The 18,870-nt window shown below is 36.9% G+C and overlaps 1 protein-coding gene across 1 annotated transcript; it reads right to left on the bottom strand.

Annotated features, from left to right (window-relative positions):
• Positions 1-3,238: 3,238 nt before the first annotated feature.
• On the bottom strand, positions 3,239-11,069 carry LOC121416622 (di-N-acetylchitobiase-like). The gene is made up of 7 exons (XM_041610105.1): positions 10,710-11,069; positions 9,127-9,265; positions 7,274-7,476; positions 5,982-6,150; positions 5,448-5,545; positions 4,397-4,531; positions 3,239-3,581 (listed from the first exon to the last, which is right to left on the bottom strand). Exons 1-7 carry the CDS (start codon positions 10,866-10,868, stop codon positions 3,387-3,389), a joined length of 1,098 nt encoding a protein of 365 aa, XP_041466039.1. The 5' UTR covers positions 10,869-11,069; the 3' UTR covers positions 3,239-3,386.
• Between the last annotated feature and the right edge of the window lie 7,801 nt (positions 11,070-18,870).

Genomic DNA, 18,870 nt, shown 5'->3' with positions numbered 1-18,870 from the left:
CCTTGCTCCAAACTTATAAGGTCAACCCATACAACTAGCTAGGTACCTCTACAATAGAGATCAAACACTGTGATTATCAACTTTAAACTCGATTCCATCTACTCACGAGGCTGCGATTGTTATATATCTAATTACCAGGTGAAGAAATGCTTACGATCACTTTAGGATCTGGTATAATTAAGAGCAACCGGATACTTGTATTTAGTTTCAATCTGGTATTGAATATGTTCACGGGTCTAGGTCTATTGATTTCATATCTAAAAAACGGAAATATTATTCATGGGCGGCATTATAGATCGGGGTGAAAGCCCCTATATGTTTTTAGAAGTGGCAGGGGGGGGGGGGGTGACGGAAAAAAAATAGGAAGGAAAAAGAAGAGTGTCGAAAGAGATGTCTGTGTAGTTTACCTACCAACTGAAATCCGACTACCCCATCAGGTAATTGTTCTGCCACCCCCCCCCCCAACAAGCTCTCTGGCATCTCTCCTTGTATAAAATCATGATTGGTTGTACAGTCGAAATTAATTTGGTCTTTACCAATGACTATCAGATATTGTTTTTATTATTTCATGTCTTAAAAAAGGATAAGATATCCATTTAACTTACCTTCTAAATCTTTGACCAAATAAATACAAATTTTATTGAAAATAAATGGCTAACTCGATTCGCTCGCTCCAAAGAAATGGAATCGTGTGGGACACTATCTGAAGGAAAACACTTCAAATTTATCCTTCATTATATCAGTGTAAATAGTGATCCAAGACATAAATTCTCTATTAAGATGGATAGATCTGAGCCACTTGACATTGTTTAAATATTTGTCTGTCTTATCCAGCGCCTGGCAGCGAGTCTACTAATTACTACTACATAGTTCGATATCGATAGATAACGAGAGATGCGTGTCCGCTGAAGATGTGATCTTTGAACCTATCCAAACACAATTAGCCTGTACGTATTCTGAAGTCGTGGTTGTGGTTTAACTATGGATAGCCAATTGTGACATAAATTTCTAACAGTAGACCTGGAAGAGGTCCATTGAATCAGCTCATTTGACTCTCAAATCATTCTTAAACCCTCTGGAAAATTATTAGGGATAGCTCTCTTCACTATAAGAGAATTAAAAAGGAGCTCAGTGAACATTAGAAGCATTCAATAAAAACAAAATTTTGACATGCTAGGCTTCCCATAATTTTAGCAGAATGTTAGACCATGATCTAAGTTAAACGTTAGAAAGACCGGACATGGTGGCTCAGTGGTAGAGCGTCTGCCTCATGAACGGGAGGTCGTGGGATCGATCCTCGGCCGAGTCATACCAAAGACTTATAAAAATGGGACCTTCTGCCTTCTTGCAAGGCGCTCAGCATTTAGATTGGAGAAGGGTAATAATAACATATAATGTTATGCAGGGCCCGCTGGTAGAGCAGTTTCCTAACTGAAGTGGCTACCCTGGGTAAATAAAACGTTATTATTATTATTTATTAAGACCGGCTGGATCAAGGTATCAGTCAAAAATTTAGATTTCATGCTGATAGACTTAATATCAGTGTTTTAAAAGAAGGTGATTAATGAAACACCAAGTTTTTCGGATTTAAATATGTGAGGATCAAGAAAATAGCTTTTCCTTAATTATTACCATGATGTCAATATCAAACAATGTTGTACCAGCCACTTTCGATGAGTAATAATAAATCTGGAATATCTGCTCTTCACGCCCACTGAGTGTTCCACAGGGGGGGGGCTGACCATGCAAAAAATCACAATAATATGGTCATTTTTACGTTTTCGTACACGGTTTTGGAAAAAAGTGATGGGGCTCCGTGGCCCCACAGCCCCCCGCTTCCGCGGCCCCCGTCCCAGGGTATTGGTTCAAAACTGAGGAAGAAGTTCGCCCAAGTTTCTTGAATTATTGCCATATACGTTTTTACCAAGGGAACGTAGTAACCCAATACATACACCTGCAGTCTTAATCAATTTATGTGACATGTCTCCAGAGCATTGGGTGGAAACTGAGGAAGTTGTTCGATCCTCAAGATTTGCAAACTCCTATTCCCTCTTTCGATCGTCTTAAGTTGGTGACATAATAATGACTGAGGATTTCGCATTTTATGCCCTTTTTTGTTTCTTTATCTTAAAATATTCTAAAGAATTCACGAAAAATCCAGCCATGTTAATCATAATGATTATGATTTCGAGAAGCATGACAGAAACTGTAATGCATCATTAGAAACATTCAACAAATAACACCTCAAAAGACAAGTATACTTTTGTTTATAATGGTGCAATTTTATTGAAAAGATTCGCTGATTTAGTACATATATAAAACAACCTAATACAAAATGTTCATGTATAGATTGCACTTTTCATACATGGTAGATCTTCTACCTCGAGACATGAATAAATTCATGACGAAAACAGTCACGAGAATAAGAGGTTTGCTCTTAGCCAATCAGATATAGGTATTCCAGTAGCTTATAACAAATAATTAGTGAAATCACGTTTCATGAAATGCCTCCAGGAGCTTTTCATGAAACATTTGTTGAAAGACACTGTCGGATGATTTGCCATAGAGATATAAAAAAATGGAAAGAGCAACAATACGGTCATTTGAGACCACCGGAAGCACTTAAAAGTACTCCAAAAGGTCAAGTGCACACAAAGATTCACACCATACACCTTTTTTCGATGTCACGATCCAGAAGCCGTGAACCAACTCGGTCTTGGGTCCGCGGATAATTCGGTTTATAACTCATATCACGTATTACGGATATGCGTTAATATATATCCTTATTTGAAATTGTTTCACTGTTCACCGGGAGGCGATGAACGCTGAGACGCCAATTAGCAGATTAGTAATGTTTATATAGCATAACATTATCGTACTCTACGTAAATGTGTTGGAGACTTAATTCCTATTTTTTAAATCCATTGTATGTTTTCTTTTGAATATCAAACAGTAATCAACTGAATATGTCCAATATGGAGCCTCATTTATCTTTACATTTCGGCTGTTCGTTCGTTAGTTCGAGAACGTAATGATAAACAAACCTAATTTCGTTTTTGGACTAACGAACCTTCGTAACAACGAATCTTATTTTATTTTCGGATTAATGAACCCTCGGAACATCAAACCCTATTTCGTTTTCGTAATATCGAACCTTCGGAATCACGAACCTTCGGAATAACGCCACAAATGTTCGGATTAACGAACCCTTTTACGTTCTCGGATTAACGAACATCGATGTATAGGCAATTTACGTGTTTTATAATTACGAACCTTCGGAATTACGAAGTGTAACCATGTTTCGGTGGTTCTTGCAGATATTTAAACACAGTTTGAATGTACAATTCACAGTTTCGTTCCGACAGGGCAATCGACTTAGAAACAATTTAATATTCTCTCACAAAGGCATCCCACATTGCTTTAGTCTCATTGACAGCCGTTTTGTTGGTGCTGTAATCCAGAGTATCGGCATGATACACAGACACGCCATAGAGCTGCTTTTCAGCTGCCAATTGGTACCGTAGAGCGAGACTAGACGGGTCATCGTACCATAACTGGTGGGTCTCCCCAGAATCCATATCCTAAAAAAAAAGAGAAAGATTAAAAAAAAAAGGGAGAAATGTCTCATTTTACAGTCATACTGCGACGAAACGTATATACTCCCTTTAGGCCGCCTATAGTTTTTTTTATTCTTATATATTTTATTTCAATCACGTGCACACTTCGATGTGAATGATGTTTAAAGCATCATTGCTAATGAATAAATGATAAAGGAGCGATGTGCCTTCCACAAAACGCATTAGAAGTGAAACCCCGAATTTCCTTGTGTGTGTTCATTATATAAAGAATTTTCACTCGGCGAAAAAAAACAACATAGAAAATATTTGTGTAATGCCCGTCATGCCAATAAAAAACAAATAAGTCTTTGTCGAAAATTGGTGACAATGCAGTTAAATCCTTGGTTCTGAACAAATGACATGATTATTTGTCATTTTTCGTCAGCTATAGCTGATGATTAGGACAAAACTGCTGCCCTCGTGCCCAAAATTGAGAAAACGTACATTTTTCACTGAACTTTACATTTCAAATTTACCATTTATTTCAACTTTACCTTTAATCTAACTTTTCAATTCAATTCAATTCTTTTATTTCATTTCCATTCAAAACATAATACAAAGTAATATAAAACAATATAAATCAAATACAATTTTACAGAAGGGCATTCTTACTTCGTAAAAAAAACACGGTATAATATAGAGCATAAATAGAGCATAACATAAACCTCAAGCAAAAAAAAAAACCCAGGCTCCATGCTTTCGCTACCTTGCTTTTTCGCATCCCCCCCCCCCCCCCGAAGAAGAAAAAAAAATGCGTGACGCCATGTTTCTATATTCACCTTATAATCGAAATACGGCGAACCGTATTCCTTGCTCCACTTTCGACCGGTAGTAGAATTGTTTGCCAGGAGTTTCATGATATTACCGTATTGCTGCTGTCTCCAACCGCCCAACTTGTAGTAACAAACATCGTCCTAAGATGTTCAGTAAAACAAACGATGTCACCTTTTACTGCTTTTAAAAATGTCAAATTTCATTCATATTTCGTTTTTTTTTGTTCTGATCGCATTTGCTCTATTATTTTCATTTACTGCTACAAAATATGGTCAGTAACTCCGTCCTTATGTATTTTGTTATTATACACAATACATGGGATCGGGTGGTATAGTGAAAGCAGAAAGAGGTAGTCTAGAGGGACAGACCCTGATAAGCCAGTTCGTAGTTCCTTTCTGCGCATGATCAGAAGAAGGTCATTTGTACTAAAGTGACATGGTGCTTTAAAATCTAATGAGATAAGCACCAACTTTGATGTCTTGATTATTCATATAGTCTTTTGAATTGTCGTTTTCATTTACATCCACAAAAAACAACAATGCTTCCACGAACGATTGGTATTTCACAGTTTGTCAAGTACATTGTGCAACATGCTAAGATATGCATTCAAAGTAGGAATGCAACAAATACCTTCATTAAGTGTTCATTTGTGTGCTATTCTAGTCACCTGGTCTATTCAATCACTTCATCCTGCTATGTAAGGCAAGCTTACGTAATATCTTGCTTTGAAATCTGCCTATCATGATGAAAGAAATGAAAGGTCATTTGACCAAAATTGCCCATGAAGTAACTACGAACTGGTCTATTGAATCATTGATAAAAAGTGACGGGGACTTCACACAAGACTAACAATAAATAGAGTTGTCTGAATGAGAGGGGCCTTCTGCTGCTGCAAGGAAAGTTAGGCTGCATATTCAGACAAATTTTCTCGAGTGATCATGATTGTGTTGCACACAGAAAATTTGGCCAGGGGGTGGGGCGAGGAGTTTGGGTGGTAAATGGTCACGTGTTAATTCGGGGGGGGGGGGGGTTAGGGTTAGACCTTTTTTAACCTACCTCGTTTAAAACTGTACAAGTAAAGTCGTACCCGTACCAGGGCACGACAACAACGAGCTTACTGGGAGAAACACCGGCTCTCAGGAAGTCATCAATACCTGCAAAATATAGGTTTATAAACAAAAGCATCACTAAAATGAGGAATGCTTTAGAAGTAAGCTTTCTTAATTTCGGCCAGAAGTTTGGTTTTGGAATGGAGTTGTGTGCTTTGTCCTTAGCGCTTCAAACATACCCAATTCATGAATAAAACTGAAGATTAAATGCATGTGTTTAAAAGTAAAGTCTAAACATTCTTTCTCGGCAAGAAGTTTGGTTTTGGAACGGAGTCGAGATGCTTCAAACATAGTCCTATTCAAGACTGAAAACTGCTTGTTTTCTCTCTTCAATTTAATTGCCTTCTGTGAACCGTTCAAGTTAATATTTCTGCGTATACTCCCTCTCTCGACAGAGCTTGACCAATATTGGGAATACCCCCCCCCCCCACACACACACACACACAACCTTAATTCATTACAATGCATTATTTCTGGTCACCTTGTCTTGTTCTATTCAACGGTGCATTGGCCATGCCTTTAAGTCCTATGAGGTCCAACTCGTCATACGCCATGATTACGATGTAGTCGACGATCTTGCTGATGGCGAGGTAGTCGTAGCACCGTCCGAACAAGGTGCAGTTTGAGGAGTATGACGAATCTAGCGTCACCTAACGTGAGGAAATATATACAAAACAACAAAAACAAGTGATTAATGATGATGAGGAGGAGGGGGAGGATCACAATTTTTTTTTGTTGTGGATGATGACGGTGGAGGTGATGATGATTATGATAATGACGATGATGATGAGGGTGATGATGATGATTATGAGATGACGGGGATGCTGTTGATGATGGTGGTGGTGATGATGATAATCATGATGATGTTGTTGATGATGATGATGATGATGATGATGGTGGTCACGGTGGTGGTGATGATGATGATGATAATGATGGTGATGAAAATGAGGAGAATTATGATTGATGATTATAATGATGATGATGATAATGATGATGGGGATGATGATGATCATGATGATAATGATGGTGTTGATAATGAGGATAATCATGATTGATAATTACAACGATGATGATGGTAATGATGATGGTGATGATATTGATGATGATGGTGATGATGATGAGATGATGATGGTAACGATGATCATGATGTTCATGATGGCAACGATTTGATAAATTGACGATACCGAAGACGACGTTTGCACAGTTTAAACCCCTTCTCTCTCTATTCTTTGAAACTCTTGATGAAATCCTCCTACTATCAATCATGTACTCATGTGGGTTATTGCTGATAACTTTTGACAAGTTAAAAATCATGTTATCTGCTCTTTCAATGTCAATAAGAACTTCGAAATTCATCATGCTCATATTCATGATATTGGGCGATTTATTGTAGGTTTTGGGATGGTAGGTCAGATTACTTTGATGATTAGTGGATTAGTCTTCGGACTTTGAAACAGAGGGTCGTGGGTTCGAATCCCAGCCATGGCGTAATTTCCTTCAGCAAGAAACTGATCCACAATGTGCTGCACTCAACCCAGGTGAGGTAAATGGGTACCGGTAGGAAGTAATTCCTTAAAAAGCTGTGTGCGCTATGAACGCCTAGCTTAGCCGGGTAATATATGAGCACCTTGAGCACCTAACAAGGTGGATATGTGCGCAATATAAATACCCTATATTATTATTATTATCAAACTACCCAGATGCCACCCTGTGGCCACCCTATGATTTGAAACTAGTATTAAAAGATGAGGGTTAATGGTAGGAATGACTTACTACTGAGTATGGCAAAGCTTTCTTGAAGGCGTCTTTGGTCTGTTTGATCATTGCAGTCAGGACAGGTGCCTGTGACGTCAGCAATGGGAATTCAAAGTCGATATTGTACCCATCGATGAAATTATTCACTGCGTAGTTCACGGTATCCTCGACCCACCGATTGCGGGCGCTCTCGTTGAAAAGGGTTTGCACGGAAAAGTATCCTACGTGGGATTAATGTTAACGAAAAAAACCCGGAATAAGTTGTAATTAAGTCATGAAAAAAAATATATTGCAAATTGCATTCGTAGCTGAGCATGTGCAGAGTTACCACGAAGAGTTAATCATTGTTAATTATTGGCTAAAGATATGGTAGGCTGTATTTACCAGTGCATCCGTAAGTGTGTAGCCCCAATATGATATTACCCACTTTCAGCGATCCATACTGCCTGAGAATGGGCGTGGTCATTCTTGCCACACCCAATATTATATTTAGATAACTTGGGGAGATGGTGCTTTTGCCTGTGCAGCCCCAAAATTATGGAATGGTTTGCCATATGTAATAAGATCATGTCCATCAGTAGAAACGTTCAAACTTATACTAAAAACCCATCTGTTCAATTTCTTTTCCCCCTTTTCTAAATCTATTCTCAAGCATTTCACTAACTCTTAATTGCAGCGTAGTAGAATATACGCATATAGTTTCTGCGCTATATGAATATAGTATATTATTATTATATTTACCACTACAGTGATCCGAACACCCGAAAATTGGGTGTGGCCATTCTTACCACATCCAACTAGTATTTACCCCAATCATGCAGTGTTAGAACAACGTTAAAATGGACGTTGGTCATTCTTGCCTCATCCAACATCGTATTTACCCCATACAGTGATCTGAACACCCTCAAAATGGGCGTAGTCATCACTTATACCTAACATAGTATTTACCCCATACATTGTAAGAACATCCTTAAAATGGGCGTGGTCATTCTAACCACACCCAACATATAGTATTTACCCCATACAGTGTAAGAACTTCCTTAAAATGGGCTTGGTCTTTCTAACCACACCCAACATATAGTATTTACCCCATACAGTGCATGAACTTCCTCGAAATGGGCTTGGTCATTCTTCCCACACCCAAATAGTATTTACTCCATACAGAGTTAGAACACCATTAAAATAGGTGCAGTCCTTCTTTCCTCACCCAAGATAGTCTCTAACCCATACAGTAAACCAAGCACATTCGGAATGGGCGTGGTCAGTCTCATTGGCGGCGGAAGCCAAAAATTTTAGGAGGGGACAACCCAAGAAAAAAATTTGACAAGCAAAAAAAAAAAAAAGGTTCTCAACCTAAAAATATTAGGGGGGACGCGTAGGAAAATAAATTGACAAGCAAAAAAAAAAAAAAAAAAGTCATCAACTACAAATTTAGGGGGGGACCGTCCCCCCTCCTCAAATTTAGGGGGGGGGCACGTCCCCCCGCCCCCCGCCTATGGTCAGTCTTATCACATCCAATATTGTATTTACCCCATACAGTAAACCAAACACATTTGGAATGGGCGTGGTCATTCTTACCACACCCAATATTGCATTTACCCCATACAGTAAACCAAACACATTTGGAATGGGCGTGGTCATTCTTACCACACCCAATATTGTATTTACCCCATACAGTAAACCAAACACATTTGGAATGGGCGTGGTCATATACCACACCCAATATTGTATTTACCCCATACAGTAAACCAAACACATTTGGAATGGGCGTGGTCATTCTTACCACACCCAATATTGTATTTACCCCATACAGTAAACCAAACACATTTGGAATGGGCGTGGTCAGATACCACACCCAATATTGTATTTACCCCATACAGTGACCCGAACACCTTTGGAATGGGCGTGGCATAACAACTCAGGGTCAAATCCTTCTTGGACAGCAACTGTTGTGATATTGTCCCAAAAGTAGTCTTTCCAGTTCGGGCCATCGACAGAAAATACGTGAATCTAAAATGACAAAGGGTCAACTTTTTATTAATTGGTGATTGGTCACAATTACAATTACATTGATTTCGTAACATTGAGTTTGCAACATCTTAGCTTCTCTGAATAATAATACTGACCAGATGATGCGAGTAGCGCTTAATCATTTTGTGAAAATAGGCCTCAGCAAAACTTGAAATATCTGAAACGCAACGCGCAATCTTATTGATCCATACGCAGTAGTGCGCGTCCTCTTTGCATGATCTGACCAATGCGGTCAAGCCTTTTATACCTCGCGCAACTAGGCATTTAAGTGCCGACTCTAAGTCATACTTAAATCTTTGTGAAACACCCCCAAGGTCTCGGATCTCGTCACGTCCCGTTTGAGATATGGTGAGATGACTAGATCTTGGATCTCGACGTACCATGATCTCTTATCTCGTCATGTCTACATGTTTTAGAAGAGATGATCAGGGCTCCGTAACACAAAGGTTTGCGATGAATTGCAAATACGAAAAAACTGCTCTGATTGGTCCCTGGTCAATATTTTAAACCTAATGCGCGTGTAACGTTGATAAAGATTGGTCAGTTGATTTAGCGATTGATCGCTAATCTTTGTGTTACGGAGCCCAGATGACACAATCATGGATCCAATATCTTCTCAGTCTTCTCTCCCACAGGATGTAAACAGGACGGGATCCGAGATCTTGTCGACACACTCTAAAACGATGTACACATGACAAGATCCGAAATCTCGTCATCGGGTCATTTTCAAAGGATGTAGGCCCCAGGGGGGGGGGGGGGCACTTACATTGACGAGTGGATACCATGCGCGACCAAAAAAACACGTAAAAAGGATGTCCTTTTCACGATAGGGCACGTTACGTACGTAACGTGAAAAGGGTGTCAAAACACAAAAATAATGAAAAAAGGGTATCTATTTCGCTAGGAAAATTACGTGTTTAGGGTCGAATTTGCGGGGATGATAAAACAAAATTAAAATGTTTTATAAAGGATGTCCTTTTTGCCCCAACACTACGTGTTTATAGTCCTATTTGCGCGAGGTGTAGAAGGTGGGGTCGTACTAAACCAAATAAGGTAAAGCCGACAACCAAAGGACCCGTAACAATAAAACATTCCTGTACTTGTTTAGGGGTTCATTTCAGGGAATATTTGCCAAGAGTATCGTTTTGTTTCCAATACTTAAGGGTAGGGTTTCACACGCCAATACTTGTTAAGGGGTGCATTTTCAGAATATGGAAATTACGTGTTTAGGGTGCTTTTCGAGACCCCATGGTCGCGCATGGTATCCACTCGTGAATGGAAGTGGCCCCCCGGATGTACATGTAGGCCTATATAGACATAAACAAGATGATCATCTGAAGATCCGGGTGGCACATTTAAGCTTCCATTTTACTACATTCACTCTCATATGTTAACAACTCGTCCTGCGTAGCTAAAACTTTACCTCTTTCTTCGGAGTAGTTTTTATAGGATCACACAATGTCGTATCAGAACAGTGGCATGGTGGACGTCTCCTGAAATAATCAACACTGTCAACAGACGCCGACAACCCCAATATCAAGACCATACACGAAAACAACACATGTGGGACTAATAACGCCATTTTCAGTCAGTCTAGAATCCAGTTTGATCTGCAACTGTTGTGGACGCTGGATGCACAATAACCATAATAACACCGAAACACTATATAGATACAATTCGTTTGAATGCTATTCATTAGGGAGGTCTACAGACTACAGTTCAATGATCACGACTCATTGGGTGTATGTTGAACAATAATGACAATCACGTGTGGGGTTGTTTGTTATAATTAAATTATGACAAATAGGCCTATACAGTGCGTCCCAGAAAAAAAGGAAACCGGGATTCCCACATTTGTTTTCTTCAAAGGCAAATTATTTATGATATATCATTTTCACCATCAACAACAAAAAACTATTCCTCTACATTTTGATACCTAATATGTTACGAACACTTCACGCATTAATGAGCGAGACGAGTTTGAAATAATAATGTCAAAATCAGGTTGCGCAGACAATATACATGATATAGGACAAGATTGGTTCGTGATGACAACAACCGTGCTTATTCGACGATTGTCTCATTAGCATTTCTTTTGTTTTCTTTGGTAAGTTTCTCTCACTGATCCCTGCACAGTAAAAACGTTGTTTAAGATTTTATACAACGCTTACAGTATTTGTTTAACCCTTTAAACATTCATGTTTAATTTATTGAAAATTAGATTTTGAAAATTTGTTGCTTAAAATTTAAACAGTTGTTTAAACTGTTTAAACAATTTCTGTAAGGTTCATATAGTAAACAGGGTTATTTGTTTTTGCTGTGTGAAATGAGAGTGGATTCATATTAACATGTGAGTTTCTGCGCAAATCGTTTCTGAGAGGCCTCAATATTTGTTGGTAATCTACCATGCGTGGATGATTTGCTGAGCTGTTGGTCTCAAATTTAAGATGAGATTTTATTCTTACCATAGGCCTATACGTATCAAGTTCATAGTAACAACGTATTTTATAATTGTGAAATCTATTTCTGAAAACTGCATGGGTTCCTTTTTTTGTGGGACGCACTATATATCTCTCTATGGTGGGAATATATGCTCTATAGAGCAGGGAGTTGTGGTTTCAGGAAACACGGAAGTTCCGGGATTGTTTCACAAAGACATATAACAAATCCACAATTTATATAACATGGTAAAATTGAATGATTTAATCAGTAGCTTGAAACAACCCGTTATTGTAACAAGTTTTATGAAAACGGGCATGTGTTCCCGATGTGCTCTTATTTAAAAATTGAATTGTTTGGAAAAGTGATAATTATGTCGATTGAATATTTCAGTATAAATCTATCAATATAGAAAAGTTCAACTTATCATGTTTGCCATACAGGCAAACAATGTCTACTTATTCATGTTCTACAAAGATATCCCCAATATGCAATTTATGATGAATGTAGTCGCAAGAAACACATGAAATATACGAACAGATAAAAAAATCAAATTAAGCGATCTATGCAAATAAAGCCCACCGCACACCTTATACGATGGGTCGTCTGCTGACCCGATTCAAGTATAACGTCGTAGAATTCAAGGGCCGCGGAAGCCGCCGGGGGCTGGAGGGGCTACAGTCCCCACTTTTTTTCCCCCAAACCCTGTACAAAAACGTAAAAATGACCGTGTTGTTATAATTATTTCCCCCTTTTTCAAACAATTCCAATCATGTGCTATATTTTAATTTTCATTGATCTGTTTTATAACCAAACATTGGAGATGTTATGCATTGACTTTAATGATTGTGATTTTTGCATGGTCAGCCCCCCCCCCCCTCAACTTTGAATTTTGACGCTAATATTGTTCTGAATCATCTTGCGGATATCTACACTGTTAACAATAATTTAAACAACGTTGTTTAATATGTGAACCACACACAGTAAAAACACTGTTTAAGATTTTATACAACGTTGCTTACTATATGAACCTTAACCGTTTAAACAGTCATGTATAATTTATTGACACTTAGACATTGAAAATTAAACTTTGTTGCTTAAGATTTAAACAGTTGTTTAAACTGTTTAAACAATTACTGTAAGGTTCATATAGTAAACCGCGTTGTATATATTCTTTTACTGTTCACAGAAATTGTTAAAAAAGTTTAAACAAGTGGTTAAAATCTTAGACAACCATGCTTACATTATTGATAATTAAATATTTGAATTTAAACTTTGTTGTTTTAACAACTTGTTTTAAACACTTGTTTAAAATGTTGAAAAATTACTGTTTAAACCATTTTTAACAATATATGTTTAAATCTGTGACTATGCTATCATCCGTATTAGAATAAAAGCGAATTTGATATCTAGTCGTACAATGACGTCATACTATTTCGATTGGCCACAATTTGGATCTCGTTTACCCTTCACTTAAAAGTAAAGGTTTGCAATAATCCAAAATTGTTATATTACCACTCTTACAGCTAATTTGAACCTTGAATAAAAACGGTACATTTCATTCACATTTTCAAAAGTTTATGACAGTGCGATTTTTTTCAAAATCGGAACGTGGACCAGTCGTGAGGACTGGTGTGCGGTACACAATAAAAACAAAATTATACAACGCTGTTTACTATATGAACCTTACAGTAATTGTTTAAACAAGTGTTAAGCAACAAAGTTTAATTTTCAATATCTTATCTTCAAAAAATTAAACATAATTGTTCAATCGGTTAAACAAATACTGTAAGGTTAATACACAGTAAACAGCGTTGTATGAAATCTTAAACAGCGTTTTTACTGTGTAATAAGTGTTTTGGTGTTCGCAATTCGCATCGTGCATAATACAGAGTCTGAGGTAGTGAGACTAATTTCGCAACTTCACGTTTATCCAATCATAAGCGCGCTATTGGGATTTAAATTGATTGATTGATTTTTTTTGTCGTTGCGTTCAAGCCCATGTACCTCATTCTGCAACGGCTGGGGACCTGTGTCTGTTGGAAGAGATAATAAATGAATTAAACATTATGAAGATGACTTTGATGTAAAAAAAAAGAACAAAGCAGAAAGCTAGAGCGGGAGAGGAAGGCACATCACCATATACACTATAATGCAATATTATAGTCGAAAATATATAATTCATGCTTATATATTAAAGTGATTGGTTAACATTGGTTTGGCTTTTAAAAATCTGAGCTAGAAGGTCACACTTGTCACCTGTGTCTGTCATATGTTACAAAAAAGAAGCCCAGAAAAAATTGCATTCGAAAATAATTATTTAGTGCTTCAAAAATTGAAATATAAAGTGACCAGAAACACCATCTTAATCCCATACACTTATGTGTACTATTTAGGTGTCTATAAGACACCTATTTACAAAATCGGGGTTTGCCTTGTAGTTTTAGCTTTTCATTCTCAGGGTTTATTAGTTCTAATACATGCACTTGTATACATGTTTCATCTTGGTTTGAGATTTTTTTAAATCGGCTGCCCACAAAGTTAAACAATACCTTTAAAATGGGTGTATCTATACCTCCGGTATAGATACAATTCATTCCTAACTTCATTAGGAATGAATTGTGTCTTGTTTTTTTCTAAATCTTGATCTTGTGAGTTCGATTCTGTTCGTGGATGTTCTCATTTATTATATACATATATATAATGTTTTTATTATCATTTTTTTTAAGTATACACCTAGTTACCAATAATGCATATAGCATTTCCACTTATTTAAAAGCAGGATAAAAGAGTATTGTAGATTAAATGCCTTGCTCACGGGCATAGGTGCCGCGGCCGGGGATCGAACTCCGGACTTTCCATGTATAGCCAGGCGCCTTAGACCACTCGGCCACGGCACCCCCACTAATTTATTCAGTTATTGATCGATTGATGTACATGTCTTTTTATTTGCTTAATTATTTTACTTTTACTTTTAATTCAATTCAGTTTTAATTGACATTTAAACTATTCTAACCCCATTTTCATTTTTTCCAGCTTCGGGTGGGGGGGGGGGGGTTAGTGCCCCCAAATCCCTTGTCTGAACATGAGTAGTTATCAAGGTTCACATGGTTTGCTTTATCTTTAATTTTGATGAATAAGCTTTAATTAGTTTATTTAATCTACACAACCATGTTCTTCAATGTCGAGAGCAAACAATTTAGTCTCTGATTTTATTTATCTTAGTATCGTTGTGTTTCCTTTGCAATTATTTGATCATGTTCCAACAACGGTTGTGGTTCTAGATAGTTTAATGTTATCGTTCTGAGTACACTATTTTTTTTTTCGTTAAAAGGATAGTCCATTCTGAAAATAATTATTGCTAAATAAAAGTAGTAACATTTACTGCGCAAAACGCTGAAAATTGTATCAAATTAAAATAACGAGGTTTTCGAGTTCTAAGATTTAGCTATAGCATTACGAAAACTATATAATTACTAAGCATTCTGTCATGAATATTCATTAGTTGGATTAATGATGTCATGTCCCCACTTTTAGTTTTCTTATGTTATTACATGAAATCATAATAATAATAATAAAAAAACATTTTCACATAGCCCCATGGTAACCAAAGTTAGTTGCAACAGTGAATATCACATGTATGAAATCAGTTGTCAATCCATTAAAAAAAATCTTTGTTGGCAACGTTTGAATGAATAAAATGTTACATAGATGGAATAAAATCTTAAAGAATAAATTTGGATATGTTATCATCTTACTTAATGCATATTTGTGAGAACATGCTTCACTGTTTTCCGAAACAGTGCAAAGCTATGTGAATTTTTCATGTTTTGTTTGTCTGATATTTTCTTCATCATTCTGTTGAAATGATATATCATTTCCAGCCAGGAGTACCCCTTTAAGGATTGGCAAACCGAATAATTATCAACGTTTAAATTCATTGTAAGCTAAAAACAAAGAGTAACTTGAAACATGTTATGTATACATGTACGCTAACATAATACCTTTTTTTTTTTAAATGTCGCATAGTGCGTAATAAAGAGTCTGAAGTTGTGAGACTAGATTCAATATGTACTTTGACTGAACACAGACCATGCAGACGGAGAGCTTTGCGTCTATTTTAATTCTGTTTAAATTACAAAAAGTGCTTAGAATTTCCATTCTTTGGGTAAAAATGTCAAAAAAATTTCAGCTCGCGCTTTGCGCTCGCATTATTAACTTTTGAAATATGTAACTTCTTCATGGCTAACTCCACGCAGGCACCTTTTCCATCAGTTCATTTCTGCTTTCGCTTCGCGTTCGTATAAATTATTTAGTTGCATACACATCTTTTTTTAATGATAACAAACATTGCCCAGAATGTTAAAATGTTAGGAAAAAATACTATAAGGTTTTACAAAAAAATATATAAATAAGGATCATGATATTACATATTTATGTTGATTAATAAGAATAGAGCTAAAAGGTGACTGTTAGGACTATCCCTTCAAAAGCACCGAAATCATCTTCGAGCGGCCGATCGGGGAAAATATGGCTGTAAAAATTCCCCCCCCCCCCTCCCTCCCTATTGGCGAAGGCTGGATCCGCCCCTGGTTCTAGCAGACTATTAATCATTACCGGAGGACCAAACTTTAGGCTACCAAGGCGGTAATAGGCTTCCACTGTAATTAATCAAATTGAACATGATTTCATGTACATGAAGTTCGAATGATATATAGAATAGGTTCATATGGCGAGCGAATGGTTTGACAAAAGAAGATTCTTTTTTTTACCGCTTGAAAAAAAAATCATGATGGGGACCACGCTGTCTCCCAGCCCCCCCCCCCTCTCCCGTCCTTTAGCGCTGCCCTTGTATTTATCAATTCATATCAGGCTAGTTATCAAGGAGCCTGCATATGTCTTTTTCAACATAAAACAAATGATGTAGATTTTAAGGGGTAAGACTATACTAGTATATGAGTCACTATTATAATGAAGAAAATAAATATTATCTATGATTTCTAGTGGAGATATTTGCATTGCACTTTTAAAATCTCGGAGCTGTGGAAGTGTTTACTCGTAACAGATCCTTGAAGATAAATTAATGATATTAATGTGATAAACCACGGTAAAGGTTGCCTATTGTTCATATTTAAAAGAAGAGTAACATGCACTTTATTCATAATTGATTATCGGTATCTGTCTTTCTGATCTATACTAGTGTCCCAAAATTCAGTTAATATATAATCTTCTTTCTTTCCATCCTTCCTTCCTTTTTTCCTTCCTTCCTTCCTTTAATTCCTTCTCTCTCTTTTTTCTTTCTTTCCTTCCTTCTTTTTTCCTTTCTTCCTTCCTTCTTTTAATTCCTTCTCGCTCTTTTTCTTTCTTTCTTTCTTTCTTTATTTCTTTCTTTGTTCTGTCTTTCTTTCTTTCTTTCCTTCTTTTTCCCTTCCTTCATTCCTTTAATTCCTTCTCTCTCTTTTTTCTTTCTTTCCTTCCTTCTCTTTTTCCTTCCTTCCTTTCTTTAATTCCTTCTCTCTCTTTTTTTCTTCCTTCCTTTCTTTCTTTCTTTCTTTCTTTCCTTTCGTTCTTTCTTTCTTTCTGTCTTTCTTTCTTTCTTTCTCCCCCCCTCTTCTCTTGTACTTCCCTTCTTTCCTAATTTTTCCTTCCATTTTTTTCTTATCCTTCCTCCTCCTCCTCTTTTTTCTCGTCTTCTTTTCTTCTTCTTCTTCTTAGTCTCCATCCCTTTTCATCTGTCAGACATGTGCGCAAAGCCATACAACGATTGTGAGACTTCGATTGTTACAGGAAAATGTTACAGGGTGAGGTTCCGTGGCCGAGTGGTCTAAGGCGCTCAACGACACCATGAAAGTCCGAGGTTCGATTCCCGTCACAGCCTTGACTAACGCATTTTTATCTCCATTGCTCTCGTACCTTGCGTCAAATAAAGCAAAATGCTTTATATATTATTAATACCAAACATGTTTTTCTGTAGTTTTTTTTTAGTGAAATGTACACTTTCTTGTTGGTTACTGAAATTCAATCAATAATTCTTTATGAAAAGTGCGTTCAACTCGGTGAACTGCAAAGCCAATCGCCTGGTTTTTTTTTAAATTAATTACGATTCAACCAATACATTGGTAGTTATAGAGAAGTCACATTAGTCTATGTTCATTTTAACCTATGATGAAATTTGGCATGTACAGTGCGTCCCAGAAAAAACGAAACCGAGATTTAGCGATGATTTATCATAACTTAGTCATAAATGAAATAGACAAATGACCTACCAATGGAAAGCTTAGAATCTCCTCTTTCATCTGCAATTACTAAAATCATTTATCATTCACGCATGAGTGAGCAAAAACAATTTGAAAAGGGGATACCAAAATGTCACTTGGCGGGCCGTATCTGGGTTTTAAAAAAAAAAACCTTATTTTTAAAAATTTCAATATCTGCTCTTTAATTTGTTACCTCAATTACAGAAAATGGTCAAGAAATAAGAAAGTTCTGGTTATTTGAAATAAGGCTTGAATTTCAATAATTTCATAAAATGAAGAGGTTTTACAGGCTAGCGTTCAAACTCACTCGACACTCCGTTTTGTTGACGATCAGCCATGCATTAAGTCTTTTGTTACCGTGCGATAGCTTCTGTGGGAAACCGGTGAAAACACGTTTATTTAATGGAATTATGGAAATACGAGCATTGTTTCGAGGGATCATAACTTTTTAATTTCTTGACCATTTTCTGTGATTAAGGTATCAAAGAAAAGAGCAGATATTGAACTCTTTTTGACATTCAAATACCCCCCGCCAAATAAGTTTTTGGTATCCTTTCTTCGAATTGTTTTTACTCACTCATGCGTTAATGACGAATAATCTACATGATCTAAGTAATACCAGATAAGAGAGGAGATTCTAAGCTTTCCATTGGTAGGTCATTTGTCTATTTAATTATGATTATGTAATGATAAATCATCGATAATTCTCGGTTTCGTTTTTTCTGGGACGCACTGTATAACGGGTGCCTTTGTCAAGTATACATAGCAATTATCATGATTATAATTACGAATTGATAAAAGTCATGAACGAACGCTTCAGACATGATCGCGTTGTCGCAATACGAAGAATGGCTGTCAGCTGTGCACTGTCGGATTTTTTTTGTTATC

This window comes from Lytechinus variegatus, chromosome 6 (genome assembly GCF_018143015.1).
Source record: "Lytechinus variegatus isolate NC3 chromosome 6, Lvar_3.0, whole genome shotgun sequence".
Lineage (NCBI taxonomy): Eukaryota > Metazoa > Echinodermata > Echinoidea > Temnopleuroida > Toxopneustidae > Lytechinus > Lytechinus variegatus.
The sequence above is the reverse complement of the archived record's forward strand: the minus strand, read 5'-3'. Positions and strand labels throughout refer to the sequence as shown.

Coding starts and splice junctions, on each gene's coding strand:
- LOC121416622 (XM_041610105.1), bottom strand. CDS start 10,868: ATGGCGTTATTAGTCCCACATGTGTTGTTTTCGTGTATGGTCTTGATA. Junction 9,266..10,709: donor AAACTACTCCGAAGAAAGAG/GTAAAGTTTTAG, acceptor TTGTCATTTTAG/ATTCACGTATTTTCTGTCGA. Junction 3,582..4,396: donor CGCCGTATTTCGATTATAAG/GTGAATATAGAA, acceptor CTTTTTTTTTAG/GATATGGATTCTGGGGAGAC.